Below are 19,361 nucleotides of genomic sequence, written 5' to 3'. Positions count from 1 at the left end.
GGGAGACACAGCCACCTCAACGCCTGCATGTCTCAGAGGCCAACAAACTCCACCAAAATCCAGAAAAACAATATCCAGGCCTTTCCCTCCCTTCCTCTCCAACACCCTGGCTATGCACTTGCATGCTCTTTATTAGAGCAATCTTGATTTACATCAGCAGGAGCCAGAGTCACACATGCCTCACTTCAAAGCTCCCTCCCTGCCTGTGAGGGAGCTGCTGATAGCAGCAGATAGTGGTGTCTGCAGCTCACAAGAGAAGTGAAAGTCTGGTGAGCTTCCCAGACAGACACCACTCTGGTTTGAGTCATTACCCTTTTCCACCTGTCCTCAGCTGGATGGATGAGAAAGGATAACTCATGTTCAAACACCAGGTCAGCTCTGCCCACCCCTGCAAAATAAACATTTGATGTCAGTGAAGAACATTAATGGGATGGTATTTCAGGTACTCCCTTTCCCTTCACGCATTTCTCAGGGGTTTTATCAAAAGTAAAGAGAGTGAATAAGATCCCAGCAGGCACTCAGACTCTCCTGGAAGCAATGATGTGCCAAGGACAAGGCCCAGCAGCTGTCAGCATGGGCGGCACTGCTCCTCTACAAGCCCGTGCCTATGCCCTGGATCATCATGGCACAGCTGGGAAGTGGTGGCTGTGTGCTGGCACCCCCTGTTCCACAAACAAGGACAGGGATCCAAGGGACAAAGAGATATCACCACCAATGTCACCTGCACTGGGTGCTGCCAGGTGCTGTCTGAGCCCAGTCAGTGCTGAAGGTCTTCAAAATGATTGTCAAGGCCCAGGGAGGACTGGCCAGGCTCTTGAGCCCATCTTGTCTCACTTCACTGCCAGCCTATGGAAATCCAGGTCTGGCTCAGGGCAGGTGCCAAGAGCTGTGCTGAACATGCAGCCCCTTGCATAGATTCCCTGCTCATCTGTAAGCTGCACCCATTGGGGCTCACCAGCCTTTGGGGCAGCTCCCTGTCCCCTGGGACCAGCCCCATGGAACAGCCAGGGCAAGGACTCTCTGAGCAGCAGCTCCAGCCTGGGTGTCCTGCCAGAGAACCCCGGGTGCTGCCGGGAGCGGTGGCTCAGTAGGTGGCACTCTGCATCCACAGGGAACCAGCGCCTTCCCAAAGGGGAGCCCTGCCCTTGCAGCCCCAGCAGCTCAGCCCCAGGCCCTGCTGCAGTGGGGCAGCCCAGGGGGCTGAGCCTTGCAGCCCCCTCAAGGCTTCTCCTCCTTGTACCATGCCTTGCAATACCTTCTGGAAATTCATTCTGGGGACAGAATCCAAATGTCCTTCTGGAAGAGAGCAGTGGCCAGGCTTAGTGCCTTTTCCCTCACAGCACACAGAAAAGCTGGGGCTTGTGGCAGATCCCGTCCAGAATGTCCTGAAATGTGTGGCCTCTGGAGGGTGTTCTCTCCAAGAAACAGCCAAGCAGAGCTTGGCCAGGCAGCTGCCATTTGGGAAGAGCTCCCCTGATGTCCCTACCAGAACCTTTCCATGAGTTACTGGGTGCCCATCACCATCTTGCTACACTTTCTGGACTCTGAGGAGTTGTGCTGGTTGATGCCAGGCTGCCCCTTCTTCTTCAAGGTCACAGGGAGGACTAGCAGGAGGAAGCTGATGAAATGACCAATTCAAAGCATGGCAAGCCAAATTCCTGGCTGCTGGCGGTCAGTGAGATGGAGCTATCAGCTGGAGACTGGAGAAGAGAGAGAACACGGTGAGTCAGCTGCTGGATATGCAGTGTTTGGTCTCTAAACAGAGCAGGTAACATGGGCAATTGCACTTGGGATGGGAAATGCAACCTTTCCCCCCCCCGCTAAGCCTCCTCCAATTGCTCAGCATTTTGCCAAGTGCAGCAAACGGGGCAGGAGTGTTCAGTGCTCAGTATATTTCTCAGACTGGACTTAACAAAATTATTTAAATGTTTCCAGTGAATCTCTGATTTTAAAAAAATGGGAGAAATATTTTGTTTTAACAGCTGAAGAAAAGAAAAATTTGTGGGGGAAGCTGTGGTGCCTGGCTGAGGAAGCCAGCCTTGAGCAGAGCAGGAGGGAGGAAGAGAGGGAGGATTCCTGGCTGACCTTTCTTTTGCCATTCTCAAATCACCAACCCCATGTTTCATCAGAAGAAACTCCAAACCTCAAAGTCTCTGCCTCTGGAGAAACTCCCCTCACATGCAAATGATCTCTGTGAACTCCAGGCACTGAGACTTATGGAGGTCTTGCAGGAAGGGAAGTCCAGTCCAAGGGGGAAAGGAGGAGCCCTCTGAAGCCCCTGGCTGTCCCCCAAATAGCCCAGGACCTGCTTGTTGACTGCCTGCAGAGCTCTCTGACATGAGGTTGCAGTAATGAGTGGGATTTGTCTTTTCTCTGCTATCCCTCTGAGGACAGGCAGCGAAGGGGAAACAGGACAAAACCCCCAGAAGTAAAGCTGTCAGCTCCTGCCCGCTGTTTCAGACAGTTTCAATTGCACAAAAGGGCTGTCAAAGGTTTGCTGGAGCTATCTGTGTCAGCATAACATCTGAATGACTGATTCAGCATCTTCTTTTCCAGACCTCTTGGGCATTGCCTCTCAGGATTGGCGTGACATGGCAAAAACTCCGGGAGCCACATATCATGTGTGCCTGTCAAAGAAGGGAAAAGGTTCAGTGACTGAACCACTTTGACCCCTGCCACCTCGAGCAAAGGCTCCATCAGCTTCCTGAGCCGTGAGTAACATGCTGTCCTCTTTCAGTTAAAAGTCCAGATCCTCCTTTCCCAGGGGAGCATTGCCACCAGCTGCCCTCCTAGCCTGCTGTGCTGTGGGACCGGAGCAGAGGGACACCACTCCCTTAATCCTCGACCCTCTGGGCTTCTCTGGGTTCTCATGCTGTCCCAGTTCTTCTCCTCTCAGAGCAGCAGCTCCCTCTACAACTACCTGAAAGGAGGTCGTAGTGATGTGGAGCACCCGGTCTCTTCTGCTGTGCCTGCAAGGAGAGTACGAGAGGAAATGGCCTTAAGAGGAGACAAGAGAGACTCGGATTAGATACTAGAAAAATGTTTTTTGCTGTTTGGGTGCTCAGGCACTGGGATAGGTTGCCCAGGGATATGGTGGACTCACCATCCCTGGAGGTGTTCAAGAAATATCTGGATCTGGTGCTGGGCAATGTGGTTCACTGGTTTAGGGGTTACAGTGGCAGTGCTGCGTTGAGGTTGGACTTGGTGGTCTTACAGGTGTCTTCCAACCTTGGTAATTCTGGGATTCTTCAGCAGGTGCCACAACAGCCCGGAGAGGTGGCCGTGAGGAGGTGCCCTCCGGGGAGCTCTCCGAGGCAGCAGTGAGTCGCAGTGCCCCCGAGGAGCACGTTTGTCCCTGCCCGGTGGGTGCCACCGCTTACTCAGCCCTTACTCATCCCCGCTCAGGGAGACGTAGCCAGCGAGGCGGGGGGGGGGGGGGGGGGGGGGGGGGGGTTGATGACCGGGTTTATCGCTGGAAAACACTCCTGTGGGAGATGCGGGAAGAGCAAGGAGCAGACAGGTGTGTCCGCAATAACCCGGCGCGCTCCTGACTCGCGGGATCTAGGTTGCCCAGGGAGGCTGCGGGTGCCCGATCCCTAGAGGTGTTCCAGGCAGGCTGGTTGGACGGGGCTTGGAACAACCAGGTCTTTTAGAAAATCCCCTTGTCCATGGCAGGGGGTGGAACGAGGTGGTACTCAATGTCCCTTGCAACGAAAAAGCACTGGGAGATTGTATGCTTCTATCACTCTGGGACTCCGTCATTCTGCGATTCTGGGATTCCACGATCCCGCCCCGCTCGGCCCCGCCCTCTTATGCCGCTCCATGTCCGCGCCCCCAGCTCCCGGCGCCCATAAAGTGGACGGCGGCGGCAGGCGGCTCCTCATGGAGAGCTGCGCGCCGCCGGCACCTGCTGTGCTACGGCGACTCCTTTTGCCCCGTTCTCTCTGTGTCTCTGTCGCCTCCCGCCCCGAGTACGGACGATGAGGGCCGTGGTGCTGATGGCCGCGCTGGCCGTGCTGGCAGGTGCGTGAGGGACGGGACGGGGGAGATCGGCACTCGGCCGAGCCTGCGCTCGCGTCTGAGGCGGGGGACTCGCGCCTGAGGGGGGGCTCGCGCCGCGGCCGTGGGCGGGAAAGCGCTGAGGCGAGTGAGGGACTCCGCGCTCGGTGGCGATCCCTCTGCCCCCCTGCTCACTGCGCTGTTTGCCCTCCTTCAAAAGCGAACCGTGCGTCCGCCGGGTCCTCGCCCAACTCCACGGAGCCGCAGCGGCACGAGGAGCGGGAGGCCGGGAGCCGTGAGGGCGAGCCCGTGCCGGGTCCTGACTATGAGGAGGATGAGGAGGAGTATGAGGAGGCGCTGCCCGTCCACCAGTACATCGTGGACGACTTGATCCGAGGTGAGTCGGCGGCTCTGGGATCTCGCAACTTGCGAGTCCCAACTTACGCCTTTTCTTTCTTGTAAACGCTGCTATGCTTAGCTCGTGGAGTATGGAGCAAAAACGTGCTTGTGCTTGAAGCTGCTGCTTTAGAAATAGCTGTCGGGGTGGAAACCTAGCTTGAATGTGCCCAGGGTGAGTGGAAGCTGCAGGCCAATCGGTAGCTTACTGTGCATAGCTTTATTTCCTTACAAACCTCACAGGAGGGCTGGGGTCAGATGGTGACCACCTCCTTAGTGTAAAACCGTCAGTGGAGATTTAGGTGCTGTTTGGCCCTAAAGGTTTGTTTTACATCAAGTTGTTGGTCTTGCTGCAAGAATTTTTCTGGATAATTTCTGACGGTGGCCTATTTGGATTGGAGTCAAATTTTGTTGGGAAAGCAGGCACTTAATTCCTTTAAGTGGCCACAGGAAAGTTTGTTAAACATCTTTAGGCCAGTGCTTCACTGTCAATAGGTATTGTGTGTATTTATTCTAATTTGCCTGCTTGCTGAGCTGTGAGGAGATCTGAGCAGTCTGCCTTACTGTGGGAACGGAGCATTTTGTTGGTTCTGGGCTGAGTGTAGTTGCAGTACAAGCCAGGTATCTGCAAGTGATTTGAACCTCAGTAGGTGTGAGTAGGCTGGTCCTGTTGCCTCCGGGGTGGATCTGACTACTGATTTTCCTGCAGAAGCACCCTGAGACTTGAATGTGACTAAAGGACCTATTAAATTAAGTGGGACCATGCTCATTGTGGTCACTTGAGGGAACTGGTGGACTTGTGCTTAAGCTCCCTGTGAAGATCTCTGGGGGAAACGCGCCTGTTGGTGTTGTCAAGCAGTTTAGCCTGTCGAACTACTGGCTTGATGACTGAAGTGCTGTCTTAACTGCACAGAAACCAGACTTGTTACCTAAGGTGGTTGGTTTGTAGACCAGCTCTTCTGCTTGGCGTGAGGTTTATCTGTGGCTAAACCTTGAAGCTGTTATGATTCAGCTGCGGATGGCTTTCCTGGCCGTGCAGCCTGCAGACAGGGACACTGAGATCGAGCTGACAAGCTGAGCCTGGGAGAGGGAGGGCGGGAAGTGGCCTCAATTATGAAAGCGCGAACCTAAAGATCAAGTCAGACGGGACAGAACAGGGGCCTTTGACTGTCAGCAGTGAGCTCACACTGCCAGGCACAGGAAACCTTGCTGCAGGAGCTGTGTACCTCGTTTACATATTAATATAGCTCATACGGTTTTAATCAGACTTCTGGTTGCTGAAGGCATTTTTGCTTTTAAGTAACTTCAAGCCAGGCTTGTTGCTCTAGAAGTGAAAATGATCAGCTGTCTAGACAACAGTGAGCTACACCTTGTTTCTTTGAATGGGCTCTCAGCACCAGAAATACAGGGTTAGGAAGTAGTTAGATCCAGTTGTGCCCTATTGTGGTGATTGCCTGTATGCATAGAACTGTGGGTAAAATATTAATCACCCAAAAATGATTTTCATCAGGTCTTCAGAGCACAAGAGCAAAATTGGAGCTTGTTGTAAATAGCTTTGCTGTTTCCTAGGGCCTATTTAAATCCCTGGGGTAACTGTTACTCCTGAGCAGCAGTGTTGTGCTGCCGGCCGCTTTAGGGCTGGCAGCGCAGGAGGCGGGCTCTTGCTGTGCCAAGTTATTTCAAACCAGTGCTGTTGAACTCGGATTGCTGCATGGGGCTGCTCTGGAGCTTCTGATCCTCAGTCAGTGGCTGGTCTGCTCTCCTCAGTGAAAGGAACCTGTTTGCCCTTGCCTCAATTCAAGGGCTACTAAGTCACCAGGATTTTAAACCACACTCTTCTAGAGGTTTGTGTTAATTGAGATAATGAGGGGCGGCAGTAAGCGGCAGAGTAAATAGGCTGAGTGTCGCAGACTCTGGCCTTCACTCCTTCCCTGCGCTCAGCATCTCTCACAAAGCAGGAGAACTGGAAAGGAGCGCTCTCCTTCTGAAGACAGCACTGCAGGTTGTTTAGGAGAAACAAGTATGCCAACCGGGACTGCAAGCTACTTTGCCTCGGCAAGTGCCCAGGACTATGTAGCGAGTTCCAGTGCCTTTCATCACTGATGCAAATGGAGAGTTTAGAGAAATGGAGCTATTAGTCTTGTACCTGTGCCCATGTAACACTGGAGCATGGCTGGGCTCAGCATGAACTCCCTGTTCTTTACAGGCCTTTGCTTGAAACTGTGCTGTTGCTCTCAAGTGTCTTATGCTATGAAATGCTGCAGTCCTGCATCTCTGCTGCTCTTCATCTTTGGTGGATCTTGGCTCATCTGCTGCTTCTGGCTCTGGTCTGCATGGCACAGGACTTAAGTGTAGCAGAGTTGTGCTTCAATGTGCTGCTGAGCTTGCTGCCTTTGTGCTGGGTGCGAGATGCCCAGCAGCATTCTCACTTGCATCCTGTGCTTCCTGGTCACAGATTCTCCTGTGGTGGTGGTCCTCCTGGCTCTCATCAAATTCTTCAATTCAATTTTCTCAGAATTGTGCTTTTTTACACCAAGGCGTTATGTCCTTTTTTCAGTGGAACCTGTGGTTAAACCCAAGCCAGCAAAGAGGGGGGGAGAGAAGAATGCTGGCAAATCAAGAAGGAAGAAGAACAGAGGGAAAAACAAGAAGAAAGGGACTCCCTGTGAAATGGAATACAAAAACTTTTGCATCCATGGAGAATGCATTTACCTAGAACATCTCCAGATGGTGACCTGCAAGTAAGTTATTTATAGCTTGTGAGTTAGGTGTCAGTGCCATGAGCCAGTGGCATCTGAGGGCTCAGAGGAAAAATCAGCTATCAGTTTGGTATAGGTTCATCTCCTGCAGTATTTTGACTGAGAATCCTTCTGCCATGTAAATTAAGTGATGATGGAATCTGAGATGCATAACAAGCCACTGAACTCATCAGTTGGTCATAAACTCAAACCAAAAGAATGAAAAGGCGTGTCTTTCTGGAACATCACACCCAAACTAATCTCGACTTGTTGAAATGCTGACAAACCTTGTGCTAGAGCAGTGACTGCATTTCACGAACCTGCTCTGAAGTGAGCACCTTGAGATTCATGGGAAACTCAGAAGATGTCTAAGTCAGGTCTGATATGTGTGGGTGTCCTTGGCTCCAGACAGCACAGGAGCTGATAAGAACTTGTGTTAATATTTACTTGCAGATGTCATCAGGATTTTTTTGGTGAGCGCTGTGGTGAACAGTTCATGAAGACTCAAAGGAAGAATGATGTGGCAGACTACTCAAAGACTGTGCTGGTAGTGGTAGCTGTGCTGCTCTCGAGCATCAGCTTCATTACTGTACTTATCATTGTGATAGTGCAGTAAGTATTATCCTCTTTGGTGTCTGTCTTCCTTAAGTGTGAGCAGGGCCTGTGCCCAATAACACCTGAATGTGCACGGCTCATCTGAGTTACCTCTGTGAAAAGCAGCTGGAAAGGATGGGTTCTTATCCCAGCTTGCATATATCTGGAGGGTAGAAGCAAGGTCTGTGACCCTTACATGGTAAACCAAGAGCCTTCCTGCTCTTGCTACAGCCAGGGTAGTTAGAGTGCTGCAGAGCAACAGCAGGAAGCCCAGGAGGAGCACTAATGCTGACACAGGACTGCGTTCCCTAATCCTGGTGGAGAAACCTGCAAGCAGCAATGTGATAGCCTCGTGCATGGCTGTTAGCCAACAGCTGCATGCACAGGTGGAGGGTATGAGCTCTGAGAGTCCATTTGTTAATGGATGTTGCTGGGCTTAAATGCCTGCACTTGGAGGGGAAGCAAGTGGGGAGGCAAATGCTGCTGGTCCCAAATTCTGCTTGCTGTTAATAGGAAGGAAGCACTATTTCAGCTGAACCAGCACCCCCAGTTCAGTGTGGTGGGTTGTCAGAATCTGGAGTCCTGGTGAGAATTAATTCAAAGAGCTTTTCTTGGTACCTGTTTCAAACCATATAACAAACAGAAATACTGAAACAGTCCTGCAGTTCTGTCACTGCAGCTCCAGCACTGTAGGGCCTGGGATATTATAGCAACTCCAAGGTTCAGTCTAATTTTAGATCTAGATGAAGCACATAATCTGAGTTGGGTACGTGCTGTACCTTTTTCTGCAATTCAGGAAACAAGGTATGCTTTGTCATTTCAGTGTTGCTTCATATTTAACTCTGAACTAGAGGAATGCTGGGATGAACACTTGTTCTCTGAACACTGCCCCATTCCTTGCTGCTAGGAGAGGTAACCAGTTCTGTAGTGCTCTAAGAGCAAATGATTATTGGTAGTTGATGAAGTGCATTTGCTTCATGTTCTGAACTCTCACAAGGTGTATGCACACTAATCTGTACCCTCATCCAGAGAAGCTGCTGGGAGTAGTCACTAAAAAACACTGGAGAAATTGGGAGAAATCAGTAAGGGGCTTCCTTATTATGTATTCAAGGGACAGGGCCTAGATTTGAAGCCTGCAGGGCTCTGCTGTGGAGTTGAGGAAGGCAGTGTGGTCTCTGCAGATATAAGCTCAAGCCACTAGAAAATCTGTCACCCAGAATGTCTCCTGTTGCTTTGCTCAGTCCCAGCAATAACCTCTCTTCATCTTGCTCCCTAGTCTGGTTTAAGTCAAGAAGCTCAGTTTCTGTGAGGTACAAGTGTTGACATCTAGTTCAGAGATTCCTTGATTTTTACCAGCAGATACTGCTTGATGCTGAATGCTTAAAAACTTATCTTGCTTGAAACTCCCCGGTGCCAAGGAGTTGCTTGAGGATTCACAGAACATGAGTCCAACATGTGAGGATGGGGAAGCTGGTGACAACTGGATGTGCATCGGGGTTCAAAATTGTCTCTAACATGCCATAATTCCACAGGGTCAGGAAAAAGTGTCCTCAGTATGAAGAGAAAGAAGAAAGGAAAAAACTGCGACAAGAAAACAGAAATGGCAATGTTGGTGTGTAAATGGGGAGAAAGCAGGTATGAATGCTGACTTCAAACACCTCTCAGTCCTTCCGGGCTGGATGGGAATTGCATGTTTGTTTTGCAAAGCTAGTGCTTGCTTTTAGTGCTCCAAGTGTCTTGAAACACGTAAGTTACACGTGAGCAGCTAGCTTGGTTCTCTGGTTTCTCAAAACCACCTTGAATTGTACAAGTTGTTCAACAGCTCTGTTAAATTTCTGGCTCTGTTGACCAAGTGAGGAAGCTGTACTGAGATAAGTGGAGCTATGAAGAGGAAGTCCTGAATATCTGGACAGAGGCAGATGTAGTGCAGGAAACAGTGGTAGACTTCAGTCATGGAAGATGGTGCTAGAGCATCATCACCTCTTAGAAGAAAAGTACTGAGCATTTTCATATGTTTCCTGCAAGGAGAATTTCAGGAAGTTTCTGGTGCTCAGAAGCTGTGGACCAAAAGGAAGCTGTGAGTTCTGTGAGCACCACAGATAGCCTCTCAGTCAAGTTGCTTACTGTCACAGCAACTGAGGCCCAAAGCTCCTTGGCATGTGTGGATTGCTTCTGGGAGTGATCTAGTGGATTTTACTGGGCAGGCAAGTTGGTCTTTTCTGAGGCCAGGCGTAAGTAACAGCAGACTCAAGGACCATTACTGGAAAGGAGTTACACTGCGAGCTGAGGAGAAAGCCATACAAGATAGTCCTGCAGAATTCCAGCCGACCTGTCAAGTTTTGCTTTGCCACATGTCAGCTATAGATATTTTCTAGCTTTGTCCAGTGACAGTTGGAGGGTTTTGCTCAGAGCTTGCTTGAAGCTGAAGAGTATCTGGCAGTGTCCTCAGGCGTGGGCACGTCCTTCAGCTACCTGCTTTGCTCGGTGGTTTGCCGTGGTGCTAGCACAGGGTGCTTGTGTCTCGGGTGCTGATTAATGTGTCTGGTCTGCCTGTTACAGAGCAATTCTGAAGTGGCCATGGCCAGGCTGCGGGGTACCTCTGGCTACCTGTCACATCCACCTGGACACTGTGGGCTGGAGCTGTTGCCACTAAGCCCTGATTCATCCAGAGAGAGGCTGCTGCAAGGAGATGTCAACAGGCCACTTGCTGCTGAATCACTTGCTGAGGATACCAGTTATTACTGCATCTTGGCACAACGATGTGGAAGGAGCTGGCTTGTTGGGGGACAGTACCTGCTGTCAAGACCTGCTGGAGACTACTGCTACTAAGCCTCCTCTCTCTACGCTAGAGCTCCAGTCTCAGCTGTTGTGTGGATGGACTTTGTTCTCTTAGCAATTCTCCTTTGGCAGCTCTAACTCTAAGGGGGAGAACCTGTTGCTGCTTTCAGGACTGGATGGAAGGGAGGAGATTCCCTTCCTTCCCTCTACAAAAGTGAGAAAGGGAAAGAGGTTGGGATGGCTTCTCTCCCTAGACCTCAGTGGATGAAAAACCTAATTCTGTTGTCACTGTGCTCCATGTCCATATTGGCTTCCAAGAGCTTCATCTGTAGTTGTGACTTGCAGGGCGTTGGTGACAGATCTTTGTCAGCCACACCTGGGCTCTGTTGCTGTGTGTGTGGAAGTAATCCCTCCGAGCTGTGTGGGACTCGTGGTGTGAGTGGAGCTGTCCATTTGCGTGTGTGCTAGCCCGAGTTCAGATTTGTCTCCTAGGATGCTGAGACAGTGGATGCAAGACCTGAAGGTTTGCATCTAAAGGAAAAGATCCGTGCTCCAAACAACTGATAAGGCTGGATCCATCTCTTCTAAACACAAAGCTACTTCTGTTAAACAGATACTTGTTGCTGCTTTAAGCAGTGCTTAAATATAAAACACATCAGATCTCATCAGTTTAACTTGACTACTAAGAACCCTTTCCTTTGAAGAATTTAATTCAGGCACTGATGCTTTGCAAGCAGTGGTCTCTTGTGCTCTACATTCAGGTGTGAAGAACTCATCTTACCTCAGTCTTTTCTGACCCAGGTGTCCTTGGTTTCTTAACTGTCCATGCAGTTTTGAGCACAGAATATTATTTGAGTTCAGTTTCTTCTTGGAAGAGTGATTGTGTTCTGTATAAACAGAGCAGAAATCTTCTGGTACCAGAGAAACAGCATTAATTGTCAAGTTGTATCTGTAAATGTGTAAATATTTATTACTGTATTTAATATTTAATGTTTCCATAACAAACTTATTTATTTTATAATTAAACTTTTTACATAACCTAATCATGGTAAGATTTTTTTTTCTTGCTCTCAGGAATACATGTAAACACTTGAAATTAGAGCTTGGTTTCTCCTCAAAGCAAGAATTTCAACACTTGGGAGCACAAAGTACTGCTGTGAGGAACTGCAGCCATGTGTCAGGCATGGGCTTGGTGCCTTTACAAGAGTGCAAACTGTTTGTAAACAAAATGTTCATATGCAAGTACCTGTTTGGGTAAGAGATCCATTTCATTCAGCTACGAGGGATCTTCTAGTTCCTGAATTATTGTGAGGCTAAGTCAGCTGTCTCCTTGGCAGCCAAACTTCAAACTGAGGTTTGAGCAGATGTAGCCCTTTGCACTTGAGTCAAGAGTTGGAATATTGAATGGCAAGAGCCTTTCATCTCTGTGCAGAGAGAATTTGGACAGCAGCTTGAAACCTGGTCTTAAATAAATGAGGAAAAGCAGCATAGCCTCAGGCCAGTTACTCCCTAAGCAGAAAGGGAGCCTTGGCCTCCACTGTCCGCTTGGCATTTCTTCTCTTCCTTGGTGTTTATTAGTCCAGCTATGTATTAATGTTCCCTCTAAGCACTTGTAGCAGTGAGCTGGGGTCTAAGTTCAGAGTTGCCTAAATAAAAAGTTTCAAGGAGGAGAGTTTGGCTTTATACAGTTAAAAAGAAGGGGATGGAGAAGATGGCTTTGGGGGCCTTTTTTCATAAGCATCTTCAAGAGGTGTTGATGGCTGGGACGTAGGTCTCCTTCAAGTTGAAGAAAAACCCCAGCCATCAGTTTTAATTAGGATGCAGGGGGTGTATCCAGTGTAGGACTAGAGCTCAGTCCTGCCTGGAGTTGCTGAGATGCCTTGGCCTTCTGAGCTCGCCAGGGAGTTCTCAGGCTCTGAAAGCAGCCTGTATGGTATGTAGCTGAGGTACAGGTAAGGTATTGCAACACCTCTTGGGAAGATTGCAAGACTTCATTCCAGGGAACTTGCTTCATTACCAAAGTAAACAGCATTTCTCCAAGTGGCTTTTCCACAGACATTTGCTATTAGAGCTCTGGCAAGAAAAGCTGTTTCTGTCAGTCATGCCAAGATTTTTTTGCTTTGGAGTAAACAAGCTTGATCTCAGTGGTAACCAAGCCATGGCCTAGTGAGACTGGGGATGGATTATAACTCCCTTTTAAGAGCCATTAGACTCTTTTTTTTCAGAAACTTTTCTCTCTCTGGTCACCATTTTGGGGAAAGTAAGAAGCTTTTTACTTGTTAAGCTATATTAGCACTAGTGTGGGAAATAGCTCTTCTCCCTCTTTCCTGCCTGGGTTCTAAACCTGACAGGAGTGAAGCTACCAGTGTAAGTTGTAGATTCCATCTGTTGTATACTTTTAATACCCTGATTACTGAGTGGGCTAGAGAGTATTTTGTGAAAGTAAGGAGCTGGGAACAGCAGAGATCAGACTTTATAGAAGACCTTATCCTCTAAGGATTTAGGTTACAGCCAGGTTTTCTGGGAGGTTGTGCAGCCAGCAACTCTACTGTAGAGTTCTTGTTTGTGCTTTGCCCTTGGTCAGTCTCATCCAGCACTGCTGTAGCTCTTGCTAGCAGAGCTTTGCTGTGCCTGAGAGATGATGCTGTCTCATGCAGGGCAGAGAGCTGCCAGTGTTCCCTGTGGTGGCTTGTTGAGCACTCAGAACTGCTTTCTGTGTTTGGGGAACTGAGGGCAAATCTCACTGTCCATGGATGGCATGAGTAATTATAAATCCAGAACTGATGTATGTAAGAAAGTAAAATTTCCCTTCATTTTGCTTTAATCAATTACAAGTTCTGGCCAGCAACTATGTGTTTTTTCTACGATGGCCCTGGCTAATAACAGCCTGCTACAAGCTTCTGAATAGAAGTGTGATGCACAAGCACCATCCAGACCTGCAGTGTCCAGTGGGTTGGTTACTTAAAAGAACCCACAATAAATGGGTGGAGCTGTGTGTCTGGAAGTCCCTTGCTGTCCAAGGATGCTGTACTTGTGTGACAAGAAAATCTGATTTGCTCCAAGGCAAGGGCAAAGATAATTTTTACTGTTGATCCTGCACAGCCAGGTCTAGTCTTCAGGACATATATCATCTGGCTTTTGACCTCCTCCCCTCACCGTGGAGTTACCTTGGTTTCACTGAGAATGCCTGGATTTCTGGTTGCTCATCTTATTAATAAGTTATGCCTCCAGGTTTTTCTTGGCCTTCCATTGCCAATGCTACTTTGAGAGGAGCGCATCTGTGTCCTTCTCACTTGTAGCTGCTTCAGGTAGGACCTGAGGGAGGAGCCTGATGTGCTTGCACAATTTTCTGTATGCAGGGTTGATTTGGCAAGGTATTTTTGATATCCAGATCAGTATCCAGGGATAATGTGATGGTCATGCCTTGTTGCACAATTCCTTTGTCTCTCCTGAACGTTTTGTTCTCTGTGACTATTGTAGAAAGAACGATAGCTTATCAGGGTGTTATCTATTGTGCACTTAATGGAGCTTTTGAATATTTGCAGTTGTCTCTGACCAGGGAGCTTCCTGTCTGCTTCTGGACTTGGCTTCTCTCCTCCTGCCCACCTCCCAAGATGCCCCTTTTCCCTCAGAGCAGTAGCAGGTGTTAGTCTGAACTTAAGTTTTCCTTGGTAAATTCAGATGTACATGGACGTCTGTAAAGGTGTTTGGACTGTCAGTAATCCCAGGTAGCTGTGCAGTGGTTTGCTTCACCCACATTTGAGTTGTTTGATGCCATTTCCAATAACTGGTGTAAAGGTTTGAGCCCTTAAAAGACTTGGGGTGTTCTTGTAGTAAGTATATTGCTACAAGTATAGGACTACTGATGCCTCAGTAAACTCCCTGAGCAAGCACGCCTGAAAGCAAAGCTGTGAGCTGGGACAGGTGCTTGTCTGTCTTTGGAGGGGATTTTTGATGTGCTAACAGTGTGTTGTGCTTCAGAGAACAGTGCTGCATCCCTTGGCTCTTGAGGCGTTCTTGGATAGGGAGCCATGGCTGTGTGTCCTTGGTGACTGCTGCATGCAGAGAGCGAGCATGTGCAAGGAGCAAGGGCTGCTTTTTGCTGGCACTCTTGGACTGTTCACATGGGACAGATGAGTGGGCAGAAGGGTCAGACAGTCCTTAGTAAGCAAACCTAGCTGCCTTCTCATTTTGTGAGTAAAGATGTGCATACCTATCGTTCCTCTGCTGGTTACACCTTTCCTGAGCCAGTAATCCTCGTTTCCTGCAGGTCTGGCTTTGTCTGTGACTCGGGAGTCGCTCAGCTGAGGCAGCTACACCTGAGAGTGTCAGAGGGAAACAGCTTTTGTTTGCTTTCTCTAGAGGCCCACAGCCAAGCAAGCAGGATTTGTACCTTCTTCAGCCAAAGAAGACCTCAGAGTAGCACATTCTAAGTCCTAAGTAGAGAAATTATTTCAAAGTGCGTTTTCCTAGTAAGGACTGTCAGTGCATCTTTTTTGAGAAAGATCAGTTTTCATTTATAATTTTTTGTATCATTAAGGTGTATCTTTTTGCATATGGTTCAGAAAACCAGTTGTCAGCTCAGCATTTTTTGACTGAAATAATGCAGTCTGTTCTCTTTGTATATTGGGACAAAAAGCAAAGCTAAATAGCCTGGGAGTCTGATCTAATCCAGCATTTCCAATATGCCTTAACCCAGATATGATACCCTCATTCCAGCACCATGCACCCAAAGTCAGACTGTCATCACTTCTAACTGCATTTGAGTTCCTGCCTTTTGATGCTTTGTTCCAGACCTTGGAAAATAGTTTCCTTCTTTGAGTGTGCTTTTTCCTTACACTGCTGCAGTGAATTTGTATTTGGGCATCAGACAGCAGTCGGAGGCTGGATTGGTTTGTGGGTGGTGCTGGAAACCTGCTGTTCTTGTAGAGGATAAAGTGCTGCTGATGTTGTGCCATTAGTTAGATTCTTTTTGCTTCGGAAAGGAAATATTTTCAGCACTGCAGGTAACAAGTTTAAAAAAAACCCAGAAACAGAAATTACTTTTAGAAGTTTGAAGTGAGGAATATATTTTAAAATGTTTCTGTTACAGCATCCACAGCTCTTGTCAGTGCAGGGTCATGTGGGGGGATAGAATGTAAGAAAATAGTGCAGAAGGTAGTCTCACACCTGAGGAGTTGCAGCTGTACTAACCACCAAAGATTAGGAACTGGCCTGCCCTTAGTAGGCCACAGCTGTGTCCAATAAGAAGACAAGTGCTACAGAAGAGTGGGTTAGCTGGTTGTGAAGAGAGTTGGAGTTTGTTGGCTATGCTGTGAAGAAGAAGGAGTCAGTGCTGTGGGAAGCTGCCTGTGAGAAATCACCAAGAAGGTATGGGAGCTTTGCAATATGATGGCAACGGGGTCATAGCATCTCAGCAAAATCTCAGACAGGCCAATGTCTTGTCAGGTCTCCCTTCCTCTCCTTGCATCCCTGCTGGGGATGGTAATGTGAATTGTTGGTGGTTGAATAGGGTCTGAACCTGGTAGCTGTCCCAGGTTTTACACATAAGACCACCCTTTTCTTGCCTTGTTTTCCCTCATGTTTCCACGTTATGTCATTTGTGTTCAGAAATTATTGGAGGTGCACACAGCAAAGGCAGGTGAAGAGCTTCAGACGAAACTCGTAAGTGTAATTTGGGTAGGTACAGTGTTAGTGTGGCTCCCATTGATACTTGTCTGCATTGCTTTCAGACCGTATCTGGCTCCTTGCAGTTAAAAGGCACTTCCCTGCCTCATGCCTGGGGATGATTACTGTTGGGGATGAAAGGCAGACACCTCCTGGGTGGAGCAGAACACAGCCAAACCAAACCAGGGCTTAGGGCAACAAACGTTCTGTCAGGTCTCGGTCCCCCTTGTTTATGATGAAAGCTTTTCAAAGACATGCACAGTAGTGACGTGTGTCGGTCCTGTGGTGTTCCAGGGAAGTACTGTAGCATGTTGCCTGGTAAAGACAGCAGCAGTTGGGATTTCAGCTGGAAAGAGGAGTGAGGTGGAAGGATAGGGTAGCAGGGTCGAGCAAAGTGGGCCAGAATCGGGACAGCATTTGAGCCCCCTCTCTCCTACCACAGGCATAGGAACACTAAGGCCTATTGAGGCATATTAAGGAATGACCCCTGTGCTAAGTGCACATCAAAGTGCCAGTGCATAGCAGTTCCAGGGCCTTTGGCAGGCTCAGCAGGAAGCCTCTCTTCCCTTTCTGCACCAGGGGAGAGACTAGAGGGAAAGCTGATACAGTGCTGTGTCAGGGATCAAGCCAGAAACCATTCACAGACTTTTGGGGAGGTTGCCTTAGCAGCAACAGGAAGAAAATGATCCCCTTAGCTTGCCTGCACACTCCTTTTTCTTGATCACATTTACAGTCTTACAAGGTTATGAGACCTGACATAGCAAAGATGTGGTGCTGTTAGCTATGTAGCCATGCCTTTACAAGATTAAGTTAAGATTTGAAAGAAGACATGATGTCCATAGACAAAAATGCTCATTGGTTTTTCAAGCCTCTAATTAGGTGCACAGAAACTGCTTTTGTAGGTGCAGGCTTGGTGACAGTACCTGCAAAAAGATAGATGGTGGCATTTTGTATTTGGGAAGGTCTTTCTGCAGGTGTGAGGGGATTTCTGCTTATAGTGGAAGACAGGCAATGACTGATTGTCCTTGGTTTTCTATTAAAAAAGAAAAAGGAAAAGAGAACATTAGCACTTCTCATTTGTTCTGTGTCCATCCCAGCAATGCAGACTGGAATTGAACTGGTTTTTCTCTGGGCTGACACAATTTACATAAGAAATCAGTTACTGCAATGCTAATGAGCAACCAGTGCAAGACTCAACAATGCTGTCTGTTAGCAAAACTGTCACAGGAGCAGTGGGTGCAGGGGTCTAACAGTGATGGTGGGGTGCTTGGTCATCGTCAGCCCTATCTCACCTGGGTCCTAGGAACATCAGCTGGGTTTTGTCATGGATTTAGTGGGAACTAAAGGAAAACAGCATGTTCAGAGGATCCCATCTTTTTGCTGGGGTCTGAAAAATTCTGCTTTAAGACATGACTAAAGCATTTCATAATTCTTTTTGTTGAGATGATCTTGGCTTGTGCCAAAAGGATCTTTCATTCAGAAGGAATTCATAGGTAACTGAGACCTTGTTGGTGCCTTGAGACTATTGTTTGAGCACATGGCTTGAGTTTGCATCCTTCTCTCTGCTAAAACCTCATTTCTGGTTTTATCTGGTTCTGTGTGTGCTTAAACAGTGTTCACTGTTAGGCTGTTTGATCTTCAGGATGTGTTTCAGTCCCTGTTCTGGTGCAGAGCATGTGACATAAAGCTGTTATACATTGAATCCTGAGTGGGAGTAGGGTGAGTGTTGCCACTGAAATAACTCTGTGCTTTTCTGTCTCACGCCAGTGTTGCACAAGAGTCTCCAAACGAATCCCACTCAGACATCCCAAGCAATTGCACTATGGTTCAACACTATGATTCAACATCCATGGCCTTGCTGGTGCTGGGGAGATGCTCCACAGAATGGTAAACTCTCAGCAGAACAAGGCAGCCTTCTTGGGAGGAGCCAATTAATAACAACATGATCTTCATCAAGTGTTCCCACCTTTAATGAAGGTGGAAAGCCTCTTGTCCCCTTGCTCACATTTCATCACAGCCATCCCCTGGGCTCGGTGTGCAAGCCAGTGTGGAGGGAGCTCTTTGGAAAGCGTCCAGCTGGTCCGCCAGGAGATTGGATCCATTGCATCAGCATGGGAGCAGGAATGCTCCCAGGGCTGGCAGCACCTGGCCTAACTGGTTTTCCAAAGCTCCTCCCATAAGAGCTCCTGCAAGGACATCTACTTACCTCACCAAAACCTGGATGATCTGACCATTGTGGAAGTAGAGCAGCTGTTACCTGGCAAAAGCAGAGAAGGTTAACCTTTCCCTGGGCTCCCAAGCTGAGGACAGCATGAAGTGATAAGTGAAACAGCACAAAAGGGCTGTCAAGCCATACTGCCTTAACTGTAGACTGTCACAGACTAGTATCTATCAAAACAAGGATGAGCCAGGCCCTTGTTTAGTAGAAGATTAGATCAATTGGTCTGTGGTGATTAACAGCTGATGCTGCAGATAATTTTATGGAAAGCACTCCAGCCTTTCAGAAGGGCTGTCTCGGACCGAGTGCTTTGTGCGGGGTTATCAGTGCTCGTGACTTTACTGTGAACCTTTCTATCAGCCATGGTGCATCAGTGAGGAAACAGTTGTAGCTTTTGGTCTTTTATATGAACAGTGTTTTGGTGTGAAGCTTTGTGGGAGCTTGAAGTTTGTTTTTTTTTTTTTACTTGTCCTTCTGCACGTCAGGTCTGAGTGTGTACAGTTGCCTGGTATTGTGAGGCGCTCCCTTCAGGGGCCAGTCCCTGAGATGCTGATTTACACAAAGGACACGGAGGCATGGCCTGGGAACCTGAAGTTTCATGTACCTCTTTGGAGCAAGGGCATTGATGGCCCCTAGGACCAGTAGGGATGGAGGTGATGGAGTTCAGTGTATGACCTAAATATTATTATAAAGACTTCAGAAAATAGCAAGACTTAACTTTATTTCCTCTCCTAATTTTGAGTCAGTGTCATGATTTGGGGGATCTGTCTGCCAGCTGTAGTGTGGCTTAAGCTGGGAACCAGGGATCATGAGTGAGAAGTCAGCAACAGCAGCAAAGTTTCCGTCTCTCATCTAGGCAGCACAGGAGCAGGATATGGGCTGACATTCCAGCCCAGCTGATATCTTGTGCTTTGAAGGAAGTAGGACAGGCAGCAGACAAACCCTCAGGCCTGTTTATGAAATATTCCTGT

General features: G+C 48.3%; 1 protein-coding gene and 1 long non-coding RNA gene across 2 annotated transcripts; one reads left to right on the top strand and one right to left on the bottom strand.

Moving 5' to 3' along the window:
• Nucleotides 1–253: 253 nt before the first annotated feature.
• Nucleotides 254–3,379, bottom strand: LOC135447424 (uncharacterized). The gene is made up of 3 exons (XR_010440112.1): nucleotides 3,104–3,379; nucleotides 2,144–2,969; nucleotides 254–1,700 (listed from the first exon to the last, which is right to left on the bottom strand). It is a non-coding gene; the product is annotated as an uncharacterized LOC135447424 (long non-coding RNA).
• Nucleotides 3,380–3,876: 497 nt separating this feature from the next.
• Nucleotides 3,877–11,547, top strand: AREG (amphiregulin). Its single transcript, XM_064712363.1, has 6 exons — nucleotides 3,877–4,023; nucleotides 4,220–4,396; nucleotides 6,953–7,136; nucleotides 7,587–7,745; nucleotides 9,260–9,362; nucleotides 10,287–11,547. Exons 1-5 carry the CDS (start codon nucleotides 3,981–3,983, stop codon nucleotides 9,345–9,347), a joined length of 651 nt encoding a protein of 216 aa, XP_064568433.1. The 5' UTR covers nucleotides 3,877–3,980; the 3' UTR covers nucleotides 9,348–9,362; nucleotides 10,287–11,547.
• Nucleotides 11,548–19,361: the final 7,814 nt, after the last annotated feature.

The sequence above is a fragment of the Zonotrichia leucophrys genome, chromosome 4, assembly GCF_028769735.1.
Source record: "Zonotrichia leucophrys gambelii isolate GWCS_2022_RI chromosome 4, RI_Zleu_2.0, whole genome shotgun sequence".
Lineage (NCBI taxonomy): Eukaryota > Metazoa > Chordata > Aves > Passeriformes > Passerellidae > Zonotrichia > Zonotrichia leucophrys.
The sequence above is the reverse complement of the archived record's forward strand: the minus strand, read 5'-3'. Positions and strand labels throughout refer to the sequence as shown.